Source organism: Corythoichthys intestinalis, chromosome 21 (genome assembly GCF_030265065.1).
Source record: "Corythoichthys intestinalis isolate RoL2023-P3 chromosome 21, ASM3026506v1, whole genome shotgun sequence".
NCBI classification, from domain to species: domain Eukaryota; kingdom Metazoa; phylum Chordata; class Actinopteri; order Syngnathiformes; family Syngnathidae; genus Corythoichthys; species Corythoichthys intestinalis.
The window spans coordinates 7427595-7441862 of NC_080415.1; the positions used below are offsets into that span (position 1 = coordinate 7427595).

At 37.8% G+C, this 14268-nt stretch overlaps 1 protein-coding gene across 2 annotated transcripts in view; it reads left to right on the forward strand.

The window, feature by feature from the left end:
* The first annotated feature begins 685 nt into the window (after positions 1-685).
* The window catches only part of ep300a (E1A binding protein p300 a), an 80463-nt gene continuing 66880 nt past the window's right edge, over positions 686-14268 (forward strand). For both annotated transcript variants that reach the window (XM_057826658.1, XM_057826660.1), the window contains exons 1-2: positions 686-1255; positions 7876-8561. In XM_057826658.1, coding sequence (XP_057682641.1) covers positions 1162-1255; positions 7876-8561 — 780 coding nt within the window. In that variant the 5' untranslated portion in view covers positions 686-1161. The remainder of the gene's footprint in view (positions 1256-7875; positions 8562-14268) is intronic.

The window sequence follows — 14268 nt, forward strand, 5'->3', positions numbered from 1 at the left end:
TTTGTAGAGAAGAATAGGTCAAGATTAGTTCTGATCAATGTTCCAGACTGATCTACAGCTACAGGAAGCGTCTGGTTGAAATTATTGCTGCCAAAGGGGGGCCCCACAAAATATTTAATGTGATAGTTCACTTACTTATGTCTCCTCCTTGTGTAATTGTTTGCATACGATCCTCATTAAAATATGAAAACTTATAAATGTTTGGGTGATTTAGTTAAAGCAGACACTGTTTTTTCATCTGTGTGACTTTGACAAAGATCAGATCACAATTGATGGTGACTTTATGCAGAAGAAATGTGAGAAATTCCAAAAGGTTCAGATATTTTTTCATACAAATGTATATTAAAAAATAAAATGTTGAATCTTTTAAGAATGTGCAAATAACAAGATGTTTGATTTTATATCAATTTTGAACTACTTTTTTTCAAGATAAAGCATCTTTTTTGTTGGTGTTGCAATTTGAACGTCCTTATTAGGGGCGTTAAAAACTAATGTGATCAACTATTCCAATCATAATGTAAATCAATGCAAGAGCAGGTTGCGAATGTGCATTTTTTAATGCTCAACTTTTGAATTTTATAGAAGGTGTAAAACTAATGATCTTCCTACCGTTTTCTGTCCACATCACTTTATTTTGTATGTTTTGTTTATATTTAAAATTGACATCAGCTCATCCTCACCCGCTCCCACCAGCGGCACCACCATCACTTGGCAGGCAAACGAGCCGTCTCTACCCGACATTATCTCCAGTCAGACTCCGCTGGAAAGGAGGCTGAAATGACGGATGCGGCCATGGAAGAGACACCCGGGGACAGTTTATTTACAACCGAAGAGCCTTTGCAAGTTTAGGGGGAAGCCTCTGCGTTCTTTCCCCCCTCTTTACTTTCACCGTCCCCCTCCTCCTCCACTGGCAGAAATTTATAAAGAACAAAAAATCCGACGAGGGAGGGAGGAGGAGGGGGGTTGATTATACGCCGAGGCTGAAATCGAGAGGCGAACCCAGGGAAAGAGGAGTAATTTCTACACGGGACTTTCCCCCTCTTAATCCCCCTAAAGGAGGGGGAAAAGTCGCAATATTGGAAACGGAAAGGAACGAGCTTCTGACGGCGCGGAATCGTCTGCAATTGTGGATACTTTATATATTTTTATTTCGAAAAAAATATGGCCGAGAACGTTCTGGACTCTGGCCCGCCTTCAGCCAAGAGGCCTAAACTCTCCTCTCCGGCACTTTCCGCCTCTGCCAGCGATGGAAACGGTGCGTATGACTTGAATATATCCCCCGTGACTGTCTTATTTGTCATTTTGGCCATTTGTCGGCCCTTTCCGTGCGCTGGGAAGCGAGCGAGGACGCGGGATTCCGCTTGTGTTTTTGTCGTAGCTTGCTAATGTTAGCTTGCTACGCGAGTGTGTCGGACGTGCCATGGAGGAGAACCTCCCAGCTTAGCTCGCATGCTTCGTACCATTACAGCCGGAGCTAGCCTCGTTAGCCATTTGCTAAGCTACCTAACCGAAGACTTTGGCTGGCCCGTGTCTAATTGTCTTTATAGCCGGACTTTATTACAAGTTAAATAGAAGCTCAAGTGGCCACCTTCGCTCGTTTTAATCACACTGACAACAAGCCATTACCTTCCGGCCTTGTAATAACCAAGGCGAACATTTGCTCACGTTCTACAAATCTGCCCCCCTTCAGGTTGTCAGTGACCGTTAAGGTTTTCACGATATTGACCTTTTTTAGGGAGCTAAAACTCTTTGAACTGCTGCTGAAGACTTAATTGCCATAGCTGGGGTGTTTTTGTGTATTGCGATGACAGCAGCTGGAAGACTGGCCTCCTCGACAAACTATCTAGCATGGAGTATGGACAGCGCCATGTCCAAAGCATCTAAATCAACATGGACACTCCTCCGTGCAAGGAAGTCAGTCCAATGTTTTAGTTTTCTTTTTACTTTAATTTTTGTATAGCAGCTGCATTGGTTGTCAGTGTTAGCCTTTCGAGCTGAATCAATCAGCCATTATACAAATTATTGCACTCTCACAATTCATTAAGATTGAGGCAAATTCTTTGTTTATCCTATGCAAAGACTTGTTTTTGAAAATGTTCTGTACCTTTTTGCCCTCTTGATTGTGTAATGTTGCTTTTACACAGTAAAGACGGCTTTAACATAACTTCAAAGTTTGGATATGTTATTTCATAATGAAATAAAAAACCTTTATAGATTGGGGTGCAACTTCGTGTGGGGGGGCAATACAGTGGTTACCTCTACTTATGAAATTAATTGGTTCTGGTCATAGGTAGAGGTGGGAATCTTTGGGCACATAAGGATTCGATTACGATTCAGAAGCTCGGATACGATTATAAATCGATTATTAATGCACAACTCCCCCAACAGGCTAAACCAAACTACTATTTCAGTATCAAGTTATCTGTTAAAAACTAGTGCTGTCAAATTTATCACGTTAACGGGCGGTAATTAATTTTTTAAATTAATCACGTTGAAATATTTGACACATTTAACTAAGAGTGGGAACCTCTTGGTACCTCACGATACGATTTGCGATACAAAGCTCACGATAACGATGATCTGACGATATGATACAACGATTATCGATACATTGATCAGGAAATCATTGTAGGATATTCTACAAACAACTAATAAACAGAAAAATCAAGCTTCTGCTGTGAATTGGAATGAGTTCATCACTAGTAGACGTCCAGTCCATTTGAACTGGGAGGATGGCAGCGAATTCAAACTGATTGAACTTCTATGGCCGTCAGTGGCAGCCAATGCCAGGGAATGAGGTAATTTTTCATTTAAGGTCATTTACCTGTTGATTTTCAGTTACTTCCTGTTGATTTTGGGGTATTTTATGGGTCACTTCCTGTTTGTTTTGAGTTACAGAACAGGAAGTGACCTGGGACTCACCTAAATGAATAGGCATTGACTCAAACTCAACAGGAAACGACCTGTAAATGCCCTAAAATGAACCGCAAGTGACTTGTAAATGCCCCGACAATCGGACAGAATGACTGTGAATGCTCTGGTTTCGAATGAACGAATGTTCCCAGTCTAAATGGATTGGGCGTCGTGCACCGTCAATGCAGCCTTAAGAGTTAACTGAGACACTATTATGGTGGAAGATTTTGGTAGCAACTTGTTGGTTCCTTTTTATTTATTTTTTAGACATTCACACCTTTTTAAAACGATATCTCGATTCTTGGCAGGAGCATATGAATAACCTTTTGGGATACAAAGTATCACGATATATCACCATTTCGATATTTTGTCACACCCCTACATTTAACGCATGCGCGGAATGACCCGCTCATGCATTGCCTCAAACAGATTACAATGACGCACTTGAGAGCTAAGAGGCAGTGAAAGGTGTCTTGTTTTGTGCTTTTTCTTAACAAAGGTATACCACACGCAACGTGCTGGCACTTTGTTTCTTTATTAGCATATTCAGCTTCAACATTAACACAGCTTACGGCTCTCGGCAGGCCGTAACTAACTCACTCCTGCATCATGTGAGTAAACAGCATTGGCGCCTCGTGCACTTCAGGGTCCCTCGGATAATTTTATATCAGAATATTACAAAAGACGAGTGGACACATGCGTTCATTGGACCACGCCATTTATTGGCATAAGCTTCGGCAACTGCTTCACAACAAACATGAGTATCATTTAGTGAAAGCACAACAAAAATAATATCTCTCAAAAAAAATAATGTTCACAAAAAGAAAAGCACTTCATTTATTAATGAGGCCCTATTAGCACACAGTTAAACAACCGTGCAAAGAGAACTGGCATTCCTAATCAAAATAGCTATGCAAAATACAGATAAAACTTACTGAGACTTTGGTCCAACTCTATTTAAACATTTCGTTTAGTTCAACAAATACACTGGATGGCAATATTTAGTCACAATATACAAACTATCAGAGGTCTCGTACGTTGTGAAACCAGCACACCAGCAAACCGGGAACTAAGGCGTCAGTCGAGGGACAAAACACACTCATTTGGCTCGATTTGTAAGTTAAACTCGCTATTGACACCGTGTGGTGTATTTCAATCACTAACAGAAATAATGTTAGTAATGTTAATGCCATCTTGTGGCTTTATTGTTATAATAAACAAATACAGTACTTATGGACAATATATTGAATGTATATATCCGTATTGTGTCTTTCCATTCCATCAATAATTTACAGTAAAATATTGCATATTTTAGAGAGATGGTTTGAATTGTGATTAATTACGATTAATTTTTAAGCTGTGATTAACTCGATTATAAATTTTAATCGTTTGACAGCCCTATTAAAAATGGTAAATAAAATACTCAAGTCTCCATTCAGTATCAGCAGCTTTAAACTACATTCAATTAATTTAATGTTCTGAATCAACCGTTAAAGTTGTTAAAATTGCTCCCGTTATTCCATAATTTCCCCTCCGTCTACTTTCGACATGTCGAAGTTTTAAAACTGTTTCATCATTTAAAGATGGATTCATGTCAAGATTTTGCCGATTAAGGGGTATTTTAGACAAAAAGTAACTAGGTTCGCTACAACAGAGCCTTCTGGGGAAGTCTACTGCTTTAAGATGGCGGCTGTTTACCAGCGCTGGCAAGTCTGTCATTTTGCATCTAGTTCTCTGTACATGTTCTAACGCCGCCGTCGGCTGTCATTTTGCATCTAGTTCTACATATGTGTGATATCTACCATAGCCGTATGTTGCTGTATGTTTGTAGCAACTAGCAACAGGGCGTTGTTTGTAGCGGCTGTTGGCCGCAGTCAGGTATTATTGTTTTTTTTTTAATCTAGCGGCATAAGTTGAACATGATATTTACTCCCGATCTCCTCCTCATTGCGTCCCGAAGACCGCGCTGACTGTGTTTTATTTCCGCTTTACCTGGTATAATTCAATAATCGGAATTTGGATGTTTGTGAATCGTTCTTGAATCTTCCACGGCCGAATCGCGAATAATCTAAGAATCGGAAATTTCGCATGCCTCTAGTTAAGGGCATGTGCCGGCATGAGATTCTGACGGTATTACAGTTTTGCAATTACAACTTTAAAATGTGTTACTTTGAGATATCTGGAGATTTTTATTTTCTATTAAAGAGGATTTTTGTTTTTCAAAACATATTAGCAAATTGGAACATAGGTATAATGTTAAGTTAAAATAAATACAAAACAAAGTACAGTGGTACCTCGACATACGATCGCTTCGACACAAGATCTTTTAGACATCTGACGTAAAATTGAACTCTCCATTTGTTTGTACATCCAACGATGTGCTTGAAATACGACAACATGACAGCACCGCAGACGGACGCACAGCGGATTTCCATGTGAGAGAAGTCAACACAGGTTTCAAAATGGTTGGTACAGTGGGTGATACAAGGAAAAAGGTGACGCTTACCATTGAAATGGAGATGCAAATAAAAGAAAAATATGAGTGTGGGGTGCGCATCCGTGAACTGGCTCAACAATACAGCCTTAGAATGTCTCCGATCTCCACGGTCCTCCTCTGACCACCGTTCGTCAGTCTTTATAAGTTAAGGTGACAATTATTATTGTGGTAACATCGCCAAAGAAAATGCCAGCTTGGTTAGGGTTTTATTTATTTCAGAACTTGTCCAACACAAAACGCCTACTGTCCGCCGTAGTTGGTGTTCTCAACAAAATTTTAAAAGTGAAAATATCTCTCAACTGCCCCGCTCCCTCTCTCTGTCACGCCAGCGACGCGGTGCGTTCAGGTACACAAAAAAAAACGTCTGCCACATTAGAACCCGATTTGTTCAGGTTTTTGGGCTGTGGAATGAATAATAGAATTATAATGTATTCGTATGGGAAAATCCTGCTCGACATACAATCATTTCGACTTACAAACAAGGTCCTGGAACGAATTAAATTCGTAAGTAGCGGTACCAGTATATTTTAAATAAAATTAAAATAAATGCAGTCCTTCAGGTGAGCTTAAACCCACAGCCACAGCTCAACATTATTACCATCAGAACAAAAAAAATTGAATTATTTGCCATAAAAAGCACATGTGTGTGACTTTTATTATATTTACCTTATACTCAGTACAGACAGTTGCCAGAGAGGGAAAAAAAAAACATGTTTTACCACTTCTAGACACACTAAACACGCTGGAGTTAATCCGTAGCCGGTGGAAAACATTCATGATAGTGTTTAATAGAGGTGTGCGAAATTTCCGATTTTTAGAATATTCGCGATTTGGCCGTGGAAGAGTCGAGAACGATTCACAAACATCCAAATTCCGATTATTGAAATATGTCAAGTAAAGCAGAACTAAAACACAGTCAGCGCGGTCTTCGGGATGCAATGAGGAACAGACCGAGAATAAACACCATGCTTGTCATTACCCGGGTAAGGACAAAGCTAAGTTCATGGCTCTGGCACAACTCATCCTGCTAGATCTACTTTACTTTACTGTGCCTGGTCATCCTGCTTTTATAAACACAAATACTAAAAAGGCCGATAGTATAGGATTTTGATCAGGCATCTGTGTGGGCAACTGTGTCAGCCCCTGACTGATGGTAGGAACACGGAATGACCCTAATACAGGAAGCTTCAGGCTTACTTATTTTGTAAATATTGTCAGGTTTTTTTTAAATCTTGCATGAACGAATATGCAATATTGCTTTAGCCTTTTAAGGTGTTTACTGAGTGATCCTTAGACTCTAAATGTAACTCGTAGTGTTATCGTAGCATTCACGTCAACATTAGCTTTAGCATGGCGGGCATCGTCTTACACGCTCTTTCTCACTTGTTTACATCTCGTTGTCACATACTGATGGGTTTAATTGTTTGAAAATAATGTTCTTGCTGCATTCATATGTTTGGTAGCACTAGACAAAATTACAGTGATCCCTCGCTATTTCCCGCTTCAAACTTCGCACCGTCAGTCCATCGTGGATTTTTTTCCAATTAAAAAATTAATTAATAAATGCAGTATTTTATAGAGCTGTCCCGATTCGATCACGAAGTCTCTCACTCTCGCTTCTGCCGCTTTTCTTGGTCAGGCAGTGTACAGTTAACAATGATTGACAGACAGTTAAGGTTTGATTTTGCCAGAGACGCTTCCTTCAAAGCGCCGCATGCGTCAATCATCGCTTAACTTGTTAAACAGTTGCTGTGGCAACTCACTGTATGTAAGTGAGCAGCTTGAACAATTTGAGTGGACTCACTCGATGAAGCATTTAATTAATTAAACAAGATTTTTCTACTTTATTCTTGTTTAAAAAATAATTCAGTGGGACAGTAACATGTTTAAAACATAATTATTACATTTGAAGTGCTTAAAAACTATTTTAAAAAAATTATACACATACTTTTTTTTTTAATACATATACTTTGAGTAAAAAGTGAAAAAACATGTCTAATGTGTATCTCTTTCCAATGCTAAATCTGAATAAATACCTTGAACACAAAAATAATTTTTTTTTGTTTTTTTTTTTGGGGTGATCGCGGCAGGTCCCATTAACTGCGAAAAACGAGGAATCTCTGTAATCCGTCAGGTCGTCATTGTAAATTTGAAGCTGTTGAAATATTTAAAAAAAAAAAAAAAAAAAAAAAAAACCTTTAATAATCGATGTGCTTTAAAAAAAAGTATGTCGTTCTCAAATATCATCTTACAAAATCTGCTTTGGATATCGGCAATCGGCTGAAATTTTTTTAAGGTATCGTCATTTGAAAATCCCGTATAGGTCGACCTCTACTACAGGCCATTTATATTCAATATCATACATAAAAAAAGAATATTCTGTTAGGCAATGCCCCCCCCCCCCCCCCCCCCCACTTTTCTTGACAAGCCACCTCAACTCACCCAAACTTTGTCATCCTTTTCAGATTTTGGCTCATTGTTTGACCTGGAGCATGACCTCCCAGATGAGCTCATCAGCAGTAATGAACCAGGCCTTGTCAACGGGGGCGATCTCAACCAGTTGCACACCACTCTGGGGGGAGGCCCAGGAGGTCTCGGTCCTGGAGGAGGCAGCGGAGGCCCGGGAGGAGGGATGGGTTTTGGGCTCGGTCCAGGAGGAGGTGCCGGAGGCATCAGCGGAGGCCAGGATGCGGTGGCCAAGCATAAACAGCTGTCGGAGTTGTTGCGCTCGGGGGGACCTACGTCGACCCCACCGGGACATCAAGGGGCCATAGGGAGTCCAGGAGGCCCAACTGCAATTGGACAGCACATGGCAAACATGAAGGCATGCCCGGGCCAGGTACCACAGCAGATAATGGGGCAAGGACAACACCTCTCCCCCCAGCAGCAGGCCAACATGATGCAGCAAAATGCTGTCGCCGGAATGATGGGTGGCATGAACAGGGCTATGATGGCGGCACAGCAGAAAGGAAATAACGGACCGTCGCAACCAGGCATGATGGGAAACCAGGTGATGAACGGTTCTCCCAGGTTGGGCTTCGGGAATCAAGGGATGGGTAGCAACAGCAACCTGCTGGCGGATACGTTACAGCAACCGGGTGGTGGAGGCCAGGCAGGCATCCGGGGCCAGCAACCTGGCATGCTGAACAAGGTAAGCACAATTTTTTTTTAATGATTTATAATATCGTAAATCTTGGGGAAAAAGAATGGCAGCTCTATGGCAATATAACAACTGTGAATAATGCAACTTGTTTGTATGCACTTAGAAGTGTCAAGAATTTCCTGTGCTCATGTACACAAAATGTAATGTATAAAAACCTTTAGTTTTTATTAGTTTTCCCTTGCCTACATACTTTGAACAAATTGAAACTTATGTAGCACTTATCAAAGTATTCCTGGGTGCCTGTTATCGCTGTCAAAAAAATGGCGACCTGTTGTAGAACATCACCTTGCAAAAATTAAAATATTGTAGTTTGCAGCGTTCACCTAGATTAGAGCAAAGTGTGCCTACGTCAAGCAATATGTCAGGCCAAAATGTAGTTCTTTTAGGGCTGTAATTAACGATTATTTTTTATAATCGGTTAATCGGTCGATTACTAAAACGATTAATCGGATAAATGTCAGTTTTTAAAATAATCTTCACTGTTTAACTTAAGGTTGTTTTAGGCATGCTGTAAGTAACAATGAAGACAAAATGGATGACTATTTCCTTCAAAATAAAATATTTAGTTACAGCTTCCTGACTTCACTGTAGTCTACAACTGTATTGTTTTAAGTACATAAAACTTGTAAAAGTATTCAGTAAGGTTCTGAGTATAAAACATAAAAAGAATTTCTCTGTACACATGTCAGACCGAAGTCCTATTCGTTAAAAAAAAAAAAGTGTCGCTGACTGAGATTTTTTTTCTTGTGGGCAAAGTGCTGATAGAAATTGTGTCAATGACCCATTCATTTTCTTTAAACAAACTACACAACAAAATCAAATTTGGAAGAGGCAGACTGTAATGAATCCATTTTCTTTCTCAAACAGTTATTCATAAATGCAATCCAATTTCAAAGCACACTCTTGTATGACAATTTACAGTTTGAATGGGAGTTAGTGCAGAAAGGAGACTAAGCTGTAATATGAATGGGTTTATTTATGTGGTTTCTTTATAAAAAGAAATGAAACAACTTTACTATCTAACAATAACTCAAGTGCTAATATGCTTCTCTAAAACACAATACAAACGGACCCTTAAGACACTGATTAGCATCATCGCTAACTAGGCCAGCACTCCGTGCTAAGTCGTAACATCTCAGCAACAGAGAATACAATCGACTTCATTTACTCACCTCAGACAGAGGCACTCTGGATCTAACAACACCAGTGTTGAATGGCGTCAGAATATAACATCGTTACTAACGGCGTTATTTTCTTCAGTAGTGAGTAATCTAATTAATTACTTTTCACATCTTGGCAACGCCGTTACTGAGGCGGGAAAGGCATGCGTTACTATTCGTTACGATGTTGGTTGACCGACGTGAGAAAAGTCTGAAAAAGACAACTCACGGAGACAAGAGAACAGAGCAGTAGTGGGGAGGAGGCAAGGGAGTGTGACGCGGTTGCAAATGCGATGCTACTAAACTAGGTGGCTCCAATAATACCTGACTGTAGCAGATAGCCTACAAACTACGCCCACATGATGCTTCGGTAGATATCACATATATACAGCACTAGATGCAAATGACACTCAGCGGCATTAGCAACATGTATAATAAAGAACTAGATGCGTTAGTAAACAGCTGCCATCTTAAAGCAGTAGACTTCTCAGGAAGGCTCTGTTGTAGAGAACCTTCCTAGCGAACCTAAGTAACTTTTCATCTGAAATGCTTCTAAATCGGCAAAACCTATCTTTAAATTATTAAACAGTTTTAAAACTTACACATGTCGAAATAGACAGAAGGGAACAACTTTAACGGTTGATTCACAACATTAAATGACTTCCACACATAGCAAAGGTTACTATCTAGTTATTGCAATATCCACAATACCCCTGTGTCTAGTTAAGTTTAGGGTTAAGAATTGGGCTAGGGCCAATTGTCCCAAAAACCCTTTAAACTCCACATTGTGTGACCTGTTTTTTTGGGGGTTTTTTTTTTTGGAGAAAAAAAAGAAACATGAAAATTGTCACCAGTTACTTTGCCAAGTAACTAATTACTCTTACATTCAGATAACTGAGTTACTAACGCAATTACTTTTTGGGAGAAGTAATTTGTAACTGTAATTAATTTTTTAAAGTAAGATTAACAACACTGAACAACACACACGACTTTAGACAGTCTAACTCATGCGTATATATTATTGATTCAGCAACCAAACTTGAGTGTAGCAGTGAACTCGCTCTCTCTTGCTTTAATCACTGGCGAGCACGTAGCCTCACATTACACACTAATAGAGGTGCAACAATTAATAGATTAATCGACAACTAATCAATTAGCAAATTAATTGAGAACTATTTTGATAACCGATTAATCGTTTAGGACCTTCTCCAACTTAAACCTGTCTAAATTATAACCCATATATAACTTCTCAGTTGTAAATATTATCAGATTTCTTCATTTATGTTTTTGTGAAGTCAAAGTAGGACATAAACAAAAATCTGGTTTTACTTTGGAACACAACCGTTCACATTTTTGCCAATTTTTGGACATCTCACTGTCAAAACTAGCTTATTAATAAGGCTGCAATAACTAAACGACTACATCGATTAATGAATTAGTTGCCAACGAATTTGATAGTCGACACAGTCAAAGGAAATTGTCATCCATTTTTTCTTCATTGCTACTCACAACATGCTGAAAACAACTTGAAGGTAAATTGTGAAGGTAATTGAAAGAAGTGACATTTATCCGATTAATCGATTAATCATCCGATTCATCGATTATGAAAATAATTGTTAGTTGCAGCCTTACGCACAAACATTAACCCAAACGGGACTGCTCGTAGCTTCCAGTAAAAATCGATGGTCAAATTCATTGGCAACTAATTTATAATCGATTTAATCGATTAGTTGTTGCAGTCTTACTCTCAACATCAACATGTATACAAGAAAATTAAACACAGATTTAAATGCCAAAATGTTCAAACAAAACTCTTACTTTGTTCTCATGATAGTCAGTTTGCTTATTGAAAAACCATAGATAAGTTAATGAAAATTAACATTTGTTTTATGGGAATTAAAACTTTCAAACAACTATTTGAAACTCAAGGAGCATTATCACATAGAAACGACAACGTTCATGATCATATATTCAATCAGCTTAGTTGTCTGGGAGTGACTATTAGTGAAGTTTATTGTTGGGAAGCTTTTTATGGAGGTAGATTTGTGTCTTTATTATTCAATCCCCCCCCAAAAAAAGTTGCTTCTCTCAAAATATATTTGAAACTCAAAAAAATGTATTTGAAAACTGTTTTTCTCTGATTGAATTTTTCTTTTTTATTGAAACAACTTTTTTGATTGAAGTAATGTAGTTTTGCGTTTGGACCATATTTTGGCTAGGACACTTGTGTCATTATTATTCAATCAAAAAATAAGTTGCGTCAAACAAAAAAATATAAATGTTCAAAAGAAAAATCACTTCAATCAAAAATAAAAATAAAAAATTCAATCATAGAAAAAAATTGAAACTGTTTTCTTTGATTGAAGCAATCCTTTTTGTTTGGCCCATATTATTTGTGTCTAAATCATTCAATCTCAATAAAAGTTGCTTCAATCCAAAAACAAATTTTAATCAAAGAAAAAATTCATTTGCAAAAAAAAAATTTTTTGAATATTTTTTTTTTTAAATCTGAAATACAGTGGTACCTCTACATACGATCACTTCGACACACGATCTTTTCGACATCCGACGTAAAATTTGAGCCGCCATTTGTTTCTACATCCGACGAGTTGCTCGAAATACGACGACATGACAGCACTGCAAACGAACGCACGGTGGATTTTCTTGTGTGAGAAATCAACACAGTTTTCAAAAAAAGTTGATACAGTTGGAGAAACAAGGAAAAAAGTGATGCTTACCTTTGAAATGAAGATGCAAGTTATAGAAAAATATGAGCTTGGTGTGCGCGTCCCTGAACTGGCTCAACAATACAGTTCCATGGTCCTCTTCCGACCACCGTTCGCCACTATTTATAAGTTAAGGTGACAATTATTATTGTGGTAACATTGCCAAGGAAATCGCCAGCTTCGTCACGTTTTTATCATTTATTTAAGAACTTATCCAACACAAAACGCCCATTGTCTTAAGCAGTTGACTGCTCTCAAGAAAACGAAAGTATTATCTCTACCGCACCGACCTATCTCACCGTGACCTCAGCTTCGCGGTGCGTTCAGGGACAGTAAAAAGTGTCCGCCATATTAGAATCCAATTCGTTACATTATTTACAGGAATAATTATTAATTATTCTTCTTATTATTATATTATTCTGACTTATTTATTTATAACTTATTTGTTTTTCTATGTTTAATTGCCATTTGTAACAGTGCCAGCAGTATTTATTAAGAATTTAGTGTATGTTTTTAGGCTTTGGAACGAATTAATGGAATTATAATGTATTCCTATGGGAAAATCCTGCTCGACATACGACCATTTCGACTTACAAACAAGGTCCTGGAACGAATTAAATTCGTATGTAGAGGTACCACTGTATATATATTTTTATTGAAGTGTAACTTTTTTTGAAAAGCACAAACTTTTAAACTTTATTTTATGTTTGAGTGACAGGTGACTACGCCAATGGCATAAAAGCGTGAAGCAAGAATTTTGTGTAAAATAATCATCATCATCATTTTTTTTCATTCTCTTATGTGTTTTTTCATTGCAAACAAAATAAATGAATATATTACTACCAAAGCATTTGTATTTGCAATCATTTTCTGGGAGAAATTGAGCATTATCCGACAGAATTGTAGGGGTTCTAATAGGAGTGGGAACCTCAGGGCACCTCACGATACGATACGATTTGCGATACAAGGCTCACGATAACGATTATCTCACAATATCATGATACAGCGATTATCTATATCTTGGTCAGAAATTGGATACATGACATTCTGCGATACAACTGTTGAAACGGAAAAAAAAAAGATTTAAAAATAGAAAAGATACGGTTTAAGTCATTTATTAAACAGTGACACCTTTTCTGTGCAACATTGCTGTAAAATATAAATCTAATATAAATAGAAATCTAATAGAAATCTAATATATAATCTAATCTAATATATCTAATATAAATCTGATGAATGGCACCCTTAATTTCTTTAAAGTTTTAAATCTTTAAAAAAAAAAAAAAGTGCCGTAGGTGTCAGCAGTTTAGCTTGGAGTGGGGCAATGATAAAAATGGTGGTGGGTCTTTTCATCGTATATGACCTTTGTTGCTTGGTTTGAGCACTTCCACTATCTGCTTCAGCATTTAAGATGTTAGACTAGCTCAGTCACAGTCTTCCTCACCTTAAAAACAACAAAGTAAAACAAAAAATATTAGCTACTTCATAGCTTTTGAGTTGAAATCCAGATTTTTTTTTGTGTGTGTGTTGGAAGTATTGAATTTAAAAAAATATGAATTGAATGTATAGAAATTAAAAATGCAATAATTACCTATTTTTAATATCTAGGCTACATTAATTATCATGCACATCACTATATATATCTTGGAACCTATTCAAATCATTTTTATAGCTTATTGCATCAAAATGACAGTAATAACAGTTTATGTAGTAAACTAGATGGAAAGTGGTTCTCAAATAATATCAAATAAATCGGTAAATTAATGTGGGCTTGTTCGATATTCATTTTCATCCAGTTTAGGGTCCTGG